General features: G+C 44.2%; 2 protein-coding genes and 1 long non-coding RNA gene across 7 annotated transcripts in view; 1 reads left to right on the top strand and 2 right to left on the bottom strand.

The window, feature by feature from the left end:
* Window positions 1–7,302, bottom strand: part of IFT57 (intraflagellar transport 57) — a 33,244-nt gene extending 25,942 nt beyond the window's left edge. The window contains exons 1-3 of one of the 2 annotated variants that reach the window (XM_048870732.2): window positions 7,074–7,154; window positions 2,637–2,798; window positions 1,135–1,297 (exon numbers count right to left, since the gene is read on the bottom strand). In XM_048870732.2, the coding sequence (XP_048726689.1) occupies window positions 1,135–1,254 (120 nt within the window). In that variant the 5' untranslated portion in view covers window positions 1,255–1,297; window positions 2,637–2,798; window positions 7,074–7,154. Of the gene's footprint in view, window positions 1–1,134; window positions 1,298–2,636; window positions 2,799–7,073 lie in introns of both variants that reach the window. The other variant, XM_048870722.2, reaches the window with a different exon arrangement.
* LOC125645386 (uncharacterized) lies at window positions 3,347–7,046 on the bottom strand. The gene is made up of 2 exons (XR_007359296.2): window positions 5,056–7,046; window positions 3,347–4,089 (listed from the first exon to the last, which is right to left on the bottom strand). It is a non-coding gene; the product is annotated as an uncharacterized LOC125645386 (long non-coding RNA).
* Window positions 7,303–10,129: 2,827 nt separating the features above from the next.
* Window positions 10,130–15,632, top strand: part of HHLA2 (HHLA2 member of B7 family) — a 32,180-nt gene continuing 26,677 nt past the window's right edge. For 2 of the 4 annotated variants that reach the window (XR_012664546.1, XM_048870745.2), the window contains exon 1: window positions 10,131–10,794. The gene's annotated coding sequence lies outside the window, so the exon portion shown is untranslated. Of the gene's footprint in view, window positions 10,795–15,632 lie in introns of all 4 variants that reach the window. The other 2 variants (XM_048870755.2, XM_048870763.2) reach the window with 2 other exon arrangements.

Below are 15,632 nucleotides of genomic sequence, written 5' to 3'. Positions count from 1 at the left end.
AGTAGTGGACCTTGTCTTGACAGATAAAGAGGAACTGATCATAGAACTAAAAAATTAGTGGTAACTTAGGTACCAACTAACTTAATGTATCTTTTTGATGAGATTACAAGTTTGATGGATAAAGGTCATAGCACTGATAATATACTTAGGCTGATGACCGCTCTGCCTCTTTGGCGACAGTGACCTTAATAATTTGTGTGTGTTTACAGTGAGGGACTGGAAACTGCAGGGAAATGTTTCTGGGGAACAGAGAAACTGGGGTTCACTGATTGTTACCTGCAAGGCAAGGTTTGGACTGGCAGAGTCTCGCGGAGTTTGCTGGCAAGGCAGATAGACTGGAGTGTCAAAAGGGAGCTGAGACACAGTTTAGCAACAGCACAGCTCTCAGTTGCTGTGGCAGAGGAGTAACACAGGATATGTTTACACTGTAATAAAACACTCCCGGCTGGCCCACGTCAGTTGACTCTGGCTTGAGGGCCTTGGGCTGTGGGGCTATAAAACTGCAGTGTAGACATTCAAGCTCCAGCTTGAACCAACAGTTGCTTACAGTTCTGGGTATCCTGAGGAGAGCAACAGATGTATAACAAGACCTAGTGTCTGGAAGCTGAAGCTAGACAAATTCAGACTGGAAAAAAAGGCATTAATTTTTAACAGTGAGGGCAATTAACCATTGGAACAATTTACCAAGAGTCGTGGTGAATTCTCCATCACTGGCAATTGTTAAACCAAGATTGAAGGTTCTTCTAAAAGTTATGATCTAGGAATTATTTTGGGGAAGTTCTATGGCCGGTGTTATACAGGCACTCAGACTCACTAGATGATCGTAACAGTCTCTTCTGGCCTTGGAATCTATGAACTACTCAGAGCTGCGTGTGTGTGATAATAGCAATCAAGGTTAAGAGAAAGCTTACTGTAGAATGAAGCCATTTTTGCAGTTCACTACAGGGAATTAGCGGCCCCAGACTTTATAAGCTTCATGTTAAGTTTCATGGTATGAAACTTACAACTAACAAGAGTCTGTCAAGTCTTCAGAATTGTAAGCATAGAGATTGAAGAAGCAATTACTACCATTTCTAAAGTTTATAAGCACATCTAACACACCTTTGAAAACACAAAAATATTTTCAACACTTACAAATGATCGCAACTCTGAGAGTATGTTTGATATTGTTGCGTTGGGGTCATCATATTCTTGTGGCTGTTCGAAGGGATGTCCTGCTTTAGTAATCAGCCAAGCAGCAAGAGTGCAAAACATGTAGAACTGCTCGCCAGGATTAATGGGCAATGCAAAGTAGTGCCTGTTTAAAAAGGGAAAAAAGTTAAATATGGGATTCTCTGAACCTTAGAAGCCTCAGTTACAGGGCAACACAGCATTGGAAAGCAGTTTCCTTAACAAGTTAGTTTGTGATAAGCTATTCACTTTTAGTAGCTTCCACTATAAATAAGGTCACAAAATTAGACCACCCAAGCCACTAGTATCTATCATGTATGTGACACACATAGAAAGAAAGACTACAGGTTTTACATGCAGTTCACATCTCCTGCCTTTAGTGAATGAGCAACCAACAAGTATGTCTTAATGAGCAAATAATTTGAGAGTGTTTTTGGAGTCCTCTGTGGAACCAAACAGACCTTGGTCCTCCTTCTCCACCTGGCTCATGCAGTTTCAATTACTCTGAATTGAGCTAGCCTCTTGCTTTTTATAAAACCCCAAATAACTCTTCTACAGCACTCTCAGACCCTTAAAATAGTGGGCTCAATTCTCTTCCCCCTTCCTGCTGACTTCCATGAAATCAGAATCTGGCCCTATTATTCCAAAGACATCACCATCAAGTGATTACCTTGAAAGGGTCTATGCAAAATGTTCCTTCCAACAAATTGTACACAGAATAACATTAATTTGACTGATGGTAGATTTCTAATGTTTCACTAAAGGAAAAAAATGCAGTGTGAAAATAATTAGTTTCAATTCCCACGAGTGGCCAAATGAAAAAAATTGGTAATAAATCTATAGAAAAACAATAAGCAAAATAAATAAATAATCAATATCAAAGGGCTGTTAACCCTAATTTAAAAAAAAAAAAAAAAAGTCAGGAAAGAATTAATTCCAAATTTAAATATAAACCCATCTAGGAGAATACTAAAACAAATGGCTAATTTTCAAAACTTACATTCCTTAAAAAGACTTCCTTACATTTATCAGGAAAGCTCATTAGATGAAATATTAGACATTTGGAAGAACTGTTCGTAGAGGGGCCAAGGAAGAAGCCCAAAGAGGAAGAGGCAATGCAGAAGGACCCAGTGCCTGGCAAGTGGAAGTCACATTCTTTGTTATTATAATAAATGGGAGGCATTTTGGGCTATGATCCATTTAACTGTTATTTCAGAAGATATTACATGCAGGAGGTTTATTTAGCTTCTGTTGAGAAGAGAAGCAATGCCATTTCTGTGGCGCCATTTCCCTGCTCCCCAACACCACATGGGATCCAAGATAGAGTCCCAGAGAGGAAAAACAACTGAGATGCAACTAGCTTTGTTTAGATTAGCATTTACTAAAGCATGCTTATTTTACAAGATGCTTATTGTTACAAAAAGGGATCTGGGTAGCAGGCACAAGTGCATATTTCAGGAAGCTACCTGTCTGTTTGTAACGGTCATGCTGGAGCGCTGTTTTGAGTTTCACTGCTGTTGGCGTTGCTGTAGTGTCCTAGGCTGCTTTCATTACAAGTCCCAATGGCAACAAAGCTCCCTGAGGACGGCTATATTTTCTTAGGCCCCTGTTTAGTCGCAGTATGCTGTCTGCGGTGCGAGAGGGAGGCTGTCAATTCTACAGCTATATAGCACGCACACCCTAGCTCAGCATATTATCGATTTTTTTGCCCAACTTTTCATCCACGCCAGGCTGGTCAAGCTTGAAAACCAGGTGGTAGAAACTCCAAATGATCAGCCAGATTCTGGAGCAGGGCATAGTTGTAGTGCCCACCTCTGTAATTCACTAGCCGTCTCCATTCATTGTTATGCTGTTCAGTCACAAGCCTCTTAAAAAAATAAATCTATCTATGCAAAGGAGGTTTTTCAATGTTACTGTAGTATGCTTTGTTCTTAAACTGTTTTGGTTGTAACATAGGACAAGTCCAAGTTTTAGAAAAAGTTTCATATGGATTCAGATTCTCTAATAAAACCTATCTCCATATTTAAGCTCAACCGCCTACAAAAAATATAACTGGGAAACATTCTTAGGGCTTCCAATTTTAGGTTTTAACTAGGGCTGCCAAGCGATTAAAAATTTAATCACGATTAACTGCACGATTAAACGACAATAAAACATTTGTTTAAATATTTTTGAATGTTTTCTACATTTTTTAATATATTGATTTCAATTTCAACACAGAATACAAAGTGTACAGTGCTCCCTTTATATTTATTTTTGATTACAAATATTTGCACTGCAAAACACAAAATAATATTTTTCAGGTCACCTAAGTACAGTAGTGCCATCTCTGTATCATGAAAGTTGAACTTAAAACTGTAGAATTATGTACAAAAAATAACTGCATTCAAAAATAAAAGAATGTAAAACTGTAGAGCCTATGAGTCCACTCAGTCTTGTTCAGCCCATCACTCAGACAAACAAGTTTTTTTACATTTGCAAGAGATAATGTTGCCTGCTTCTTGTTCACAATGTCACTGAAAGTGAGAACAGGTGTTCATATTGCACGGTTGCAGCCAGCGTTGCAAGGTATTTACATGCCAGATGTGCTAAAGATTCATATGTCCCTTCATGCTTCGTCAACCATTCCAGAGGACATGTGTCCATGCTGATGACAGGTTCTGCTCGATAACGATCCAAAACAATGCGGACCGATGCATGTTCATTTTCATCATCTGAGTCAGATGCTACCAGCAGAAGGTAGATTTTCTTTTTTGGTGGTTCGGGTTCTGTAGTTTCTGCACTGGAGTGTTGCTCTTTTAAGACTTCTGAAAGCATGCTCCACACTTCATCCCTCTCAGATTTTGGAAGGCACTTCAGATTCTTAAACCTTGGGTTGAATGATGTACACATTGGTACCTGCTTTGTGTTTTGTCAAATCTGCAGTGAAAGAGTTCTTAAAATTAAAATGTGCTGAGTCATCTGAGACTACTAGAACATTAAATATATTGCAGAAATTGGGTAAAACAGAGCCGGAGACATACAATTCTCCCCCCAAGGAGTTCGGTCACAAATTCAATTAACGCATTATTTTTTTTAACTGGTGTCATCAGCATGGAAGCATGTCCTCTGGAATGGCAGCCGAAGCATGAAGGGGCATACGAACGTTTAGCATATCTGGCACGTACATACCTTGCAATGCATGGGACTTTTGTAGCCAGCATTGATTTGTTTTTGAGTGCAGTTATGTAACACACACACAGAAATCTACATTTGTATGTTGCACTTTCACGATAAAGAGATTGCACTACAGTATTTGTATGAGGTAAACTGAAAAAATACTATGTCTTTTATCATTTTTATAGTGCAAATATTTGTAATAAAAAATAATCATAAAAAGTGAACAGTGTATACTTTGTATTCTGTGTTGTAATTGAAATCTGTATATTTGAAAACGTAGAAAAACATCCAAACTATTTAATAAATTTCAATTGGTATTTTACAGATTAACAGTGTGATTAAAATAGCGATTATAATTAATTTTTTTAATCACAATAATTTGAGTTAATCGTGTGAGTTAACTGCGATTAATCGACAGCACTGGTTTCAACTGTTTAGACGCCCTCCAATACCCCCCCCCCAAATAAATGCATTGTTTATTCAACCACCACCGCAAAACCACCAGAAATGGTTACTCAATTCATGCTGACTTCACCCCTTGTCCAGGGCAGTATGTTTATACAAGCAACCGAAACCTCAGTATACTGCCAAGCCCACATAAAATATAGCAATGGCACATACATTTCAAGGCTCATAACAGTTTACAAACATCACACCCCCTCATCTACATCACCACGTGAACCTAGCATGAGGTTACACAAGGCGTGTCTGATATCCTTTGCCTACCTGGATCCAGCCCCACTAAAGACAGGTGCACTTTCTGGTTGCTGTATTGGGCCTGCAAACCAGCAACATTTACAGTCCACTCCAAGCAAAGATGCTCTCCTCGTGCCTCATAGGTGTTGTGCAGTGTGCAGCACGCCACAATGATATTGGCAACACTGGGAAGGCAGCACAGTCTTTCCCTGAGTCTTCTGCCAAATGTGCACTCCATCCTCATCCTACAATCACTAAGCCTGAAACTGAACCTTCTTTTGCCAGAGCTTCTGAAGTCAGGGTATGGTTTAATGAGCCATGTCAGAAAAGGGTAAGAAGGATCCCCTAAAATTAGTGGGCACAGAGACCCTGTCACTTGGAGGGACTTGTGCATGCTTGTCCAAAAAGGGACCAAAGTCACAAAACTGCATTAAAAATAATAAGATTTAAAACCAAACCAAAACAAAAACAGAGTTCTTTTTATTTACCTTCTGTGTTTTGAATGTTTGCAATGTACTAGGATCACATTTTCATACTTTATGCCTGAACAATAAGGGCTAGATTATTTTTATATAAAAACAAATGAAGAATCTCATATTCCCATGACTCCAAAGCTAGGGCTTTAAGGAACACACCAATTTTCATGGGACTTCTGACAAAAATCACGAGAGCTGACAACACTGCAATCTGCCAATGTACAACAAGTTGTAGGATTGAGACCTTAGATTGTAAACTCTTCAGGGCAGGAACTGGCACATCCTCTTAGATGCAATTACTTCACACAACAGTATGGGTCCCTGATCCCACTGGAAGCCTTTGGGCGCTAATACGGTATAAGTAATAATTTCACTAGTTCTCCAGTCTCTGTAGTTATCCAAGGCAGATGAAACCTGAATATCTCATAATACTTATCTTTAAAAATAGACACAAACTTCAAAGAAAAAGAAACAAGACTTTTGGGAAGTTAATAAACTTGACAAGAGTTAGGGCTTGTCTACACTTAGGCTATGTCTACACTAGCACTTTTGTTGGTAAAATTTTTGTCGGTCAGGGGTGCAAAAAAACCCACACCCCGACTGCCAAAAGCGCCAGTGTGGACAGAGCTGAGTCGGCAGGAGACACATAGCTACTGCCACTTGATGGGGGTGGTTTAATTATGTCCTTGGGAGAGCTCTCTCCTGCTGGCATAGGGCGGCTACACAGGAGACCTTACAGCAGCACAGCTGCAGCAGTTCAGTTGTTGTGTCATAAGGTCCCTAGTGTAGACATAGTTTTATAGTGCTGCAGCTGCAGCACTATAGGGCTTAATGAAGATGCTACCTATGACAATGGGAAAGTATAGCTAGATTGGTATAACTATGTTGCTCAGGGTGGTGGATTTTCCACACTGCTGAGCGATGTAGTTCTACCAACTTAAGGTTGTAGCATAGACCAGGGCATAAGTAGACAGCTTGCGTACTGCAACCAGTGCCAATCCTGCTAACGAATATCTTGCCCTTTCCTTGTGCACCCCGTTCTGTCTGAACCCGTTCTTTCCCACCTCATGCTTAGATTGTCAGCTCTTTGGGAAAGGGACCATCTTTCTTTTCCTGGGCTGTACAGGGCCTGGCACAACAGGGTCCTGGTCCACGACAAAACCCACTCCCGTCCAAGAAGCGAGCAACAAACCACTCCTACTCTCCCCGGTGTGTGTGTGTGTGTGTGTGGTGCGGGGGGGGGGGCAGTTGCTACCAAGAGGCCCACATACATCCCCATGCCCCACGCACCCAGACTGTGGAGGGGTCAGACCCAGCAGCCCCCGTGCCCAGCACGGAGAAGAGGGTGAGAGACAACCAGGCCCCCCCCCCGACGCTGGCAGAGCATAGCCCGTCCCAGTGCTGAGCTGCGGCTGCCGGGGGCGGGCGCCGCCCCTTCAATCCCAGCAGGCCCCGCTCCCGGGGACACCGTCCCCTGCCCCTCCCCCGCGTGTGGGTGGGGCGGGAGAAGAATGGGCCCGAGTCCCGGGGCGGCAGCGGGGGTCAGGGGTCACCGGCCGGGTCAGGGGTCACCTGGACAGGGGCCGCAAATGGTGGCGCCGCAGCGCCGCCTCCTCCTCGTAGTTCAGCAGCTTCAGCTTCTCCAGCAGATCCTCCATCATCGCAAACATGTGATAGGCCGCGCCCGGGCCCCGCTCCGCCGCCGCCGCCTCCAGCTCCTCCCCGCCGCGGCGGGCGCCCCCGGCGGCCTCGTCCGCCATCAGCAGCCCCCCACCGCAGAGTCGGACCCGCAGCCCAGCCGCGTCACCGGGGAAACAAACACCACCCCCTGACCAATCACCGCTTCGCCACGCCTCTCCCAGCGGCTGCCGCTACTCTGAGCTACCAATCATTTCCCTGCTGTGGCTCAGGCCGCGCCATGGAATATTTTTCACCAATCATCTTCCCAGACTCTGGCACAGGCCCGCCCCCCCCGCTCACTCATCCAATCACCTCTCAGAGCCCCGCCCCCTCATCCTGTGATGAAACGGGCTTCAGGCTCGGCTACGCATTTTGCGTGCGTCACTTCCGCTCGAACACTAGAGCAAAACTCTGGAGACTGGGCTGCACGGATAGGTTGCAGAGCAGTCACTCCCCTGTCTTCCGGTGGGGGCAGGCTTCGCTTCATCTCCCCCGCCCACTGATTGGCTGAGCGCAAAAAGGGGAGGGAGGAGCCGTAGGAGCGCACAAGGGGGCGGGGCTGAGTGCCAGAGCCGAGAGGTGATTGGAGGAACGGCCAGAGGGCCGCCCCCGCCCCTACTCCTACTTCGCAGTCTGGCCGGTGGGCGGGTGACGCCTCACCCTTAGCCGGGAGGCTGGGGCGCTGGCAGCGCCACGGGCCCCCACCGTGGGGAGCAGGCGGGGGACCCGCAGCAGCCGCCCCGCCCACCCACGGAGGAGCGGGCGGGAAGCGACCCCCATACGCCGTCCCTGCTGCCCACGCTCCGGGGAGGGGGCGGCGGACGCCTTGGGGGCGCCGCCCCTTGGCTGCAGGGCGGAGCGGAATATGGCTGAGCTGAAGCCCGAGCCGTGGCGTGGTGACGCGACTGGCTGCGGCTGGGGGGCAGCTCGCGCCCTTGCTGTGCCTGTGGAAAGAACAGGAGGACTTGTGGCACCTTAGAGACTAACCAGTTTATTTGAGCATGAGCTTTCCTGAGCTACAGCTCACTACATTGGATGCATAAAGTGCAACGTACAGTGAGGAGACTTTATATACACACAGACGGTGAAAAAATACACATTGTAAGGAGCGTGATCACTTAAGATGCGCCATTACCAGCAGGAGCCTGGGGTGGGGGGAGAGAAAACCTTTTGAAGTGATAATCAAGGTGGGCCATTTCCAGGAGTTAACAAGAACGTCTGAGGAATGGGGTGGGGGGAGGAATAAACAAGGGGAAACAACCTCAGCCTGGACCAGTCCATACAAGAGATCCACTTCCTGGACACTATGGTGCTAATAAGCGATGGTCACATAAACACCACCCTATACCGGAAACCTACTGACCGCTATGCCTACCTACATGCCTCCAGCTTTCACCCAGACCCCACCACACGATCCATTGTCTACAGCCAAGGTCTCCGATACAACCGCATTTGCTCCAACCCCTCAGACAGAGACAAACACCTACAAGATCTCTAGCAAGCATTCTTACAACTACAATACCCACCTACTGAGCCAGAAGAGTATCCAGAAGTCACCTACTACAGGACAGGCCCAACAAAGAAAATAACAGAACGCCACTAGCTGTCACCTTCAGCCCCCAACTAAAACCTCTTCAATGCATTATCAAGGATCTACAACCTATCCTGAAGGACGACCCATCACTCTCACAGATCTTGGGAGACAGGCCAGTCCTTGCCTACAGACAGCCCCCCAACCTGAAGCAAATACCAGCACAGATGTCAAGAATTATAACATAACCAGTCGGAGAACACTTCAATCTCTCTAGTCACTCGATTTCTGATCTCAAAGTGACTACCCTTCAACAAAAAAACTTCGAAAACAGACTCCAACGAGAGACTGCTGAATTGGAATTAATTTGCACATTGGATACAATTAACTTAGGCTTGAATAGAGACTGGGAGTGGTTGAGTCATTATACTAAGTAAAACTATTTCCCCTTGTTTATTCCTCCCCCCTCCCCACTGTTCCTCAGATGTTCTTGTTAACTCCTGGAAATGTGCTGGAAATGGCCCATCTTGATTATCACTTCAAAAGGTTTTCTCTCCCCCACCCCACTCTCCTGCTGATAATAGCTCATCTTAAGTGATCACTCTCCTTATAATGTGTATTTTTTCATGGTCTGTGTGTATATAAAATCTCCTCACTGTACTTTCCACTTTATGCATCTGATGAAGTGAGCTGTAGCTCATGAAAGCTTATGCTCAAATAAATTGGTTAGTCTCTAAGGTGCCACAAGTACTCCTTTTCTTTTTGCGAATACAGACTAACATGGCTGCTACTCTGAAACCTGTCTCTCTGTGACGCATGGAGTTAGTTTCCCAGACCTGAACCAGAGCTGTGGGTAAGCTGGAAAGCTTTGGCTCTCTCACCAGCAGAAGTGGGTCCAATAAAAGAGGTTACCTCACCCCCCCATCATCTCTGGGGTCTGGCAGGGTTTCGGTGTTGAGAGTTGGTAGAGTTTTAAGAACAAGGATGTGTGAAGGCTCCACCCCTGTGTTTTTGGGAGGGTAAGTCTAGGGGTTTGGGAAGTGGGATGGTTTCCACTTGCTCCTGAGGATAAATTTGGCCTGAGCCTGTGCGTTTCCCATTGTCAGTGTCAGCTTGGTAGCACCTCGCTTTTAGAGGATGAAATTCATCTGCTGCTCCATGAAAGGCACAAACCCAGCTGCATACAAGGGTACTACCAAATACCTACTGGGAACAGATTTCTCCTGTCCCCAAAACCTTTCAGCTGCAGTAAATGAGTTTGGTAATTTTAGGTTTCAGAGTAGCAGCCATGTTAGTCTGTATCCACAAAAAGAACAGGAGTACTTGTGGCACCTTAGAGATTAACCAATTTATTTGAGCATAAGCTTTCGTGAGCTACAGCTCACTTCATCGGATGCATACTGTGGAAAATACAGAAGATGTTTTTATACACACAAATCATGAAAAAATGGGTGTTTTATCACTACAAAAGGTTTTCTCTCCCCCCACCCCACTCTCCTGCTGGTAATAGCTTATGTAAAGTGATCACTCTCCTTACAATGTGTATGATAATCAAGGAGGGCCATTTCCAGCACCTGTGGCACCTTAGAGATTAATGCATTTATTTGAGCATAAGCTTTCATGAGCTACAGCCCACTTCATTGGATGCATAGAATGGAACATATAGTAAGAAGATAGATAGATATGTACATACATAGAACATGAAAAAGTGGAGTAAGAGGCTAATTAATTAAGATGAGCTATTATCAGCAGGAGAAAAAAAACTTTTGTAGCGATAATCAAGATGGCCCATTTGGACAGTTGACAAGAAGTTGTGATGATATTTAACATAGGGAAATCGATTCAATGTGTGTAATGACCCAGCCACTCCCAGTCTCTATTCAAACCCAAGTTAATGGTATCTAGTTTGCATATTATAAGAACAACAAACTTTCAGTCCTAAAGTCTTAATGGTATGGTTCAATAGACTTTTGACCTCCAAGGAATGTGGCTTACCCCACCCACCTCTTTTTATAGAGAGACATAGTTCAGTTTTGAACAACTGACTTTGTGCTTCAAGGGGCAGCACTGATTTCGTTTACTGTGAGTACCATTTCTGTAATTTAGACCAAATGCTTAACAAAAATAAAAGTACAAATATGATTAACTGCTGTTAAAGATGAGGAAATGTGAGTTGTGCTATTTTTAGAATGGATTTGTTTGGTCAGTAATTTAACTATGTTTGACTTCTTAAAGTACTTTCAAAACTAAAATGCCATAGTTATTGTCATATTTATTCCTTTAATACATTTGTTTATGGGTTTCGTACTACTTAGTCTGTTGCCTGAACTCAGGCTCACAATTCTTTGTCTAAATTTCAACACTGAATCTGATTTTTTTATTTACTACCATTAAGTTTGACTTGCTAACAACTTTTCAAAGCTAATGTGAATTCAAATATCAGTCAGTCATTAAGAATATATGCAGTGTAGTTGTAACTCTGTCAGTCCTATTCTTAATATACAGTCTTAATGGAGAGACAAGGTGGATGAGGTAATATCTTTTATGGGACCAGCTTCTGTTGTGTTTTTGTTTTCATTTCAGGTGGCTAAATTTAGGAACTTCCATTGTTCTATACAGTGTAGTTGTAGTGGTGTCTGCTGCAGAATATTAGAGGGACAAGGTGGCTGAGGTCCAAAAAAAATAGACCTCACCCTCTTTGTCTCTCCATTAAGATATACTCACAAAATGTTTAGAACCTCTAACAATTTGAAGAATATTACACTAGGTCAAACATGGCTTTGTTCTATAGATCCATCTCAGCCAGTATACCCACTGATTTTTATCGAGTCTATCTTTTATTTGGGCTAAATGGCAGGAGCAGTTAAATGCCCCTTTGTGTAGTGATAGCTGAAGCAAGAGGAAGCCAGCACACAAGGCAGGGTGCCACAGGGCAAGCCCAATCAGAAGCTAAGCCATGTAAGTAGAAGGGTTTACCTGGGGACTGACTGGAAAAGCAGAGACTGGGGGATTGATTGGTTTCATTTCTGTTGTGTGTTTGAGAGAGTGAGTGAGGCAGGAAGCTAAGAGACAGAGCTTCTTTTGAACACAGAACTCACTAGAGAGGCAGGTTCAGATTTCTGGGTACGGAAAACGCCTCTTGTTTAATTGGCACAGTTCAAGGCATCGGCACCTGTACTCCCTCTCTGTGGTCCAGCAAGTGCACCTGCTCGAGGCTTCTGGCTTCCTAGCTGTTGCCGCTGTTTGGTGGAGATAGGAGTCTGTTTTTCCGACTGCGGTATTTCCATGCTGAACAGTTTCCTGACTATACTGCAACCTCCCCAGCATCAGCCAGACTACCTAAGCAGGCTTACTTCATTTCTCTCCTTATAGATGTATACTGTGTAATTGCCACTGTTAACTTACCACACAGCTCTTTATAGCAAGCACATTTATTCTTAAGGTGAAAGCATTATAGAAAACATTAAAAACAACAAAAGAACAACATGCATGCTAATATGCTTATCAGAGATCACCCCATCACTCCCAAAAGGGCTCTGGTTGGTGATTAGTTCTTCAAACCCCACATAGGGATCTCTCCTGTGGTCACAAAATCATCACAACTTCAGCTCAGAATCAGCACATTCGCTCTTTTGGGGCCTCAGTAAGCCAAAGCCATTCCAACAGTTTCCTAAGGAATAGGGCCCTCTGTGAGTGGGAGATCCTGCCTGTTTGCTGGATCAGGTAGAAGGCCTTGAGTCAGTTTAAACTGAGGCTATTTATCCCAAAATCCTTTGTCTATTCGTCCCTGGAGAATCCAGTTTCAACCAGTATATGCAAGCCTCTCTCTAGGTGGTGGCAGCCAATCATCATGGCAAATTCCAAAGGAACGTAGCCTCCTTTCACATTGAAAGCCAGCCAGGTTGGTCTCTAGCTCGGTCTTTAAGACAGTCTGACTGGATGTTCAGTCTGTCTGTCATTGGTGATCTTACTCTGCCACCAAAACTTTTGCTGACCCCCTGATTACTGACCATGTCGTGGCATTCCTTAGTAAATGCATTCTGTAATTTGTTGGTCTTCCATCCTAATAATATGTCCATACCAAGAAAGCCACTGAAATTGAACTAATGCTGATGGAGGAAGTTGCTGGGTTCAGCTAGCAATACCCTCATGCTGAGGTTATCCTGCCACTTAATATGGAGCAGCTGGTGAAGACAAGGAGAATCAAAAATGTCAGTCTGCTACTCTTCATCTTTCCTCACTGCCCACAATACAGTTGGTATAACCATGGTTCTGTAGAGCCACAGCTTTATAGTAATGTTGGTGGCCCAATGTCTCCCGTGATGCCACTGAAGGGCCTGACACGCAGCAGCAACCATGTAAGAGCACCCCCATCTTTTGAGCATCCTCCAGCACTGTCTGTTGCTTCCCAAGTACAGTATTTGACATTTACTAGCTGCTCGATATCATGTCTGCACAGGTTAATACTGCACTGGTGGTAATCTGGAGCTGGAGGCTACTTGATGGTAATAACCAGTGACTTAGTTGTATCTGGATTAATAACCAGACCAACGTGTGCTGCATATTGCCTGACCAGACTGGCCATCAGCTACAGCAATTCACCAAATTGAGCCAACACAAAATAAAAATGGAAAGAGAATGGTGAGGGGAAGAAGGTGCCCCTGACACGAGGGGACGGGAGGAGAGGCCACACAGACACTCTGCCATGGTGTGGAAGGTGGGAGCATAGAGAACCCCTGAAATAGAGGGAAAGTGGGCATGCAGTTCAGTGTTCATTGTTATCAATTCTACTCCATATCATCTGAATTAGGGATATGAGTTCCAGGTTGTAAGGTCTAGCTGACATTTAAGTTTTGCTGCTATGCTGGCAAAACCCTTCTAAGTGTAGATGCAGCTTATACCTCCAAAAAAAGTGCTTTTGATTGTATAGTTTATGCTACTTTGGCGAGCAAGATAAAATATAGTGGCAAAAGCCCTTTTATGCCAGGGTAACTGCTTCTACTAGGGCTTTTGCTGGTTTAGAAATGTAAAACACACACACAAAAAAATCACACCCTTAACCAACATTGCTATACCGGCAACATTTTCTAGCATAGACCTGGCTTCATTCTAGGATGACCAGATGTCCCATTTTTATACGGACAGTCCCAATATTCAGTGCCTATTACTCCCCACCCCCTGTCTTGATTTTTTTACACTTGCTATCTGGTCACCATACTTCTTTCTGACTTTTAAGCCACTTCTGCCTTTTTATTAAAGGAAAAAAATTGCAGTGTTGGCATATAATTCTTTATGAAAAAACTCAGTTCCCAGTTAAGTAAAGTGCCCCCCAAGAAGAATGGCGCCAAAAGAAATCGCACAAAGAACATATTACAGGATCCCATAAGACTTCTCAACTTTTGGCTACTTCTGCTGAGTTGCTACATACATGCTGGTTTCTGATAATTTCTGAAGTAACCCATATAAGAATCCACCATTGTAAACTGAAATTATTGAGTTCTGGAACACACAGCAGCATCACGTTGCCCCCTTTCAATGCCGGCTTCTGAAATAAAGAGACAGCATACAAGATAAGGGGCTTCGAACATGTAAAATAGGCCCTGGATTTCAAAGTTGGAGGTGGAAAACATCTAGGGTTTGGCCTCCTTGAGCTAATGCAGGTATTTAACAGTTTATAGACTGTAGTCATGTATTCATTTTTGTGCAACAAAAGTCATCTGGACTAATATGGTGCTTTGGCTATCTGCTGCTTTCCAAGTTCGCTTTACTTCCTTATTGGTAGAAGCATTAAGAGCTTTAATTCTTGTAAGCACTTACACATACTTTTAAATCAGCTGTTGCCAGGTTACAATCATAAAGAGAGAGTAAATGATCATCTGAAATGCTGTATGCTAAGGAATAAATAAATCCTTGTTCTGAAACCAGACAAGTTTTATAGGGTCAAAATCTGCTTTTATTTGTAAAAAATAAGAGTTACTCCACTAGGAGTGTCACAGATAAACTATCTGTTCAATCTTGTATTCAGTGGTGGTGCTTGTAGTACCTTTCCCAGAACTGAAGAAGAGCTCTGGATGGGTCAAAAGCTTGTCTCTCACACCAACAGATGTTGATCCAATAAAATATATTACCTCATTCACCTTCTCCCTTTAATATCCAGGGACCGATCCAGTGGTGGATCCTTATACAGCGACACTGCATGAGCAACAAAACGGCAGATGTAATTAAACAGGGATAAATGCAAGTAATGCATCTTGGAAAACAACTACACATATATAATGATGAGTTTGAAATTAGCTGTTACTACTCTAGAAAGAGATCTTGGGGTCTTTGAATAGTTTTCTGAAAACTTCAGCTCAATGCACAGCAGCAGTCAAAAACGCTAATGGTATGTTAGGAACTATTAGGAAAGGGATAGAAAATATCACAATGTCACTAATCCAGTCAGTTCAGTTCCCTGGGCTACATGGCCACAATTTCAAACCAGCCTTCTAAGATCCAGTTTAGCTGTGAGTGCCATAGTTTTGATAAGGGGTGGGTTATTGTGTTTTAATAGCTCTATAAAGAGTCCTACTGGCTTGATGCTAGGTTATTTTCAGGTGTTTACCATGGGCAGCCAGTGAGCTGGCTGCCTGGTAGAGGCTAGTCCCCAGCCCCTCCACTTCTGCCCTCCCTCCCCCTCAGTAGCCCAGTGCACTCCCACTGTGGTCTCTAGCCCCAGCGTTGGGTGGCCGGGCGGTGCAGCGGCAGCACGTCAGCCCCAGTGCACCGGGCGGGGTGGTCCGAGGGCCAGGTGGGCAGCGTGGCCCCAGCACCAGCTGCCCTGAGTCCCCTTGGCAGCAGGGCCGGCCCACGACATTTTGGCACCTGAGACGGGGAGCTCAAATGATGCCCCCATGCCCCCTCGCTTGGGCCAAAGCTGT

Source organism: Caretta caretta, chromosome 1 (genome assembly GCF_965140235.1).
Source record: "Caretta caretta isolate rCarCar2 chromosome 1, rCarCar1.hap1, whole genome shotgun sequence".
In the NCBI taxonomy this organism is placed as follows: domain Eukaryota; kingdom Metazoa; phylum Chordata; order Testudines; family Cheloniidae; genus Caretta; species Caretta caretta.
Note: the sequence above shows the minus strand (reverse complement) of the source record. Positions and strands in the feature narration are given on the sequence as shown.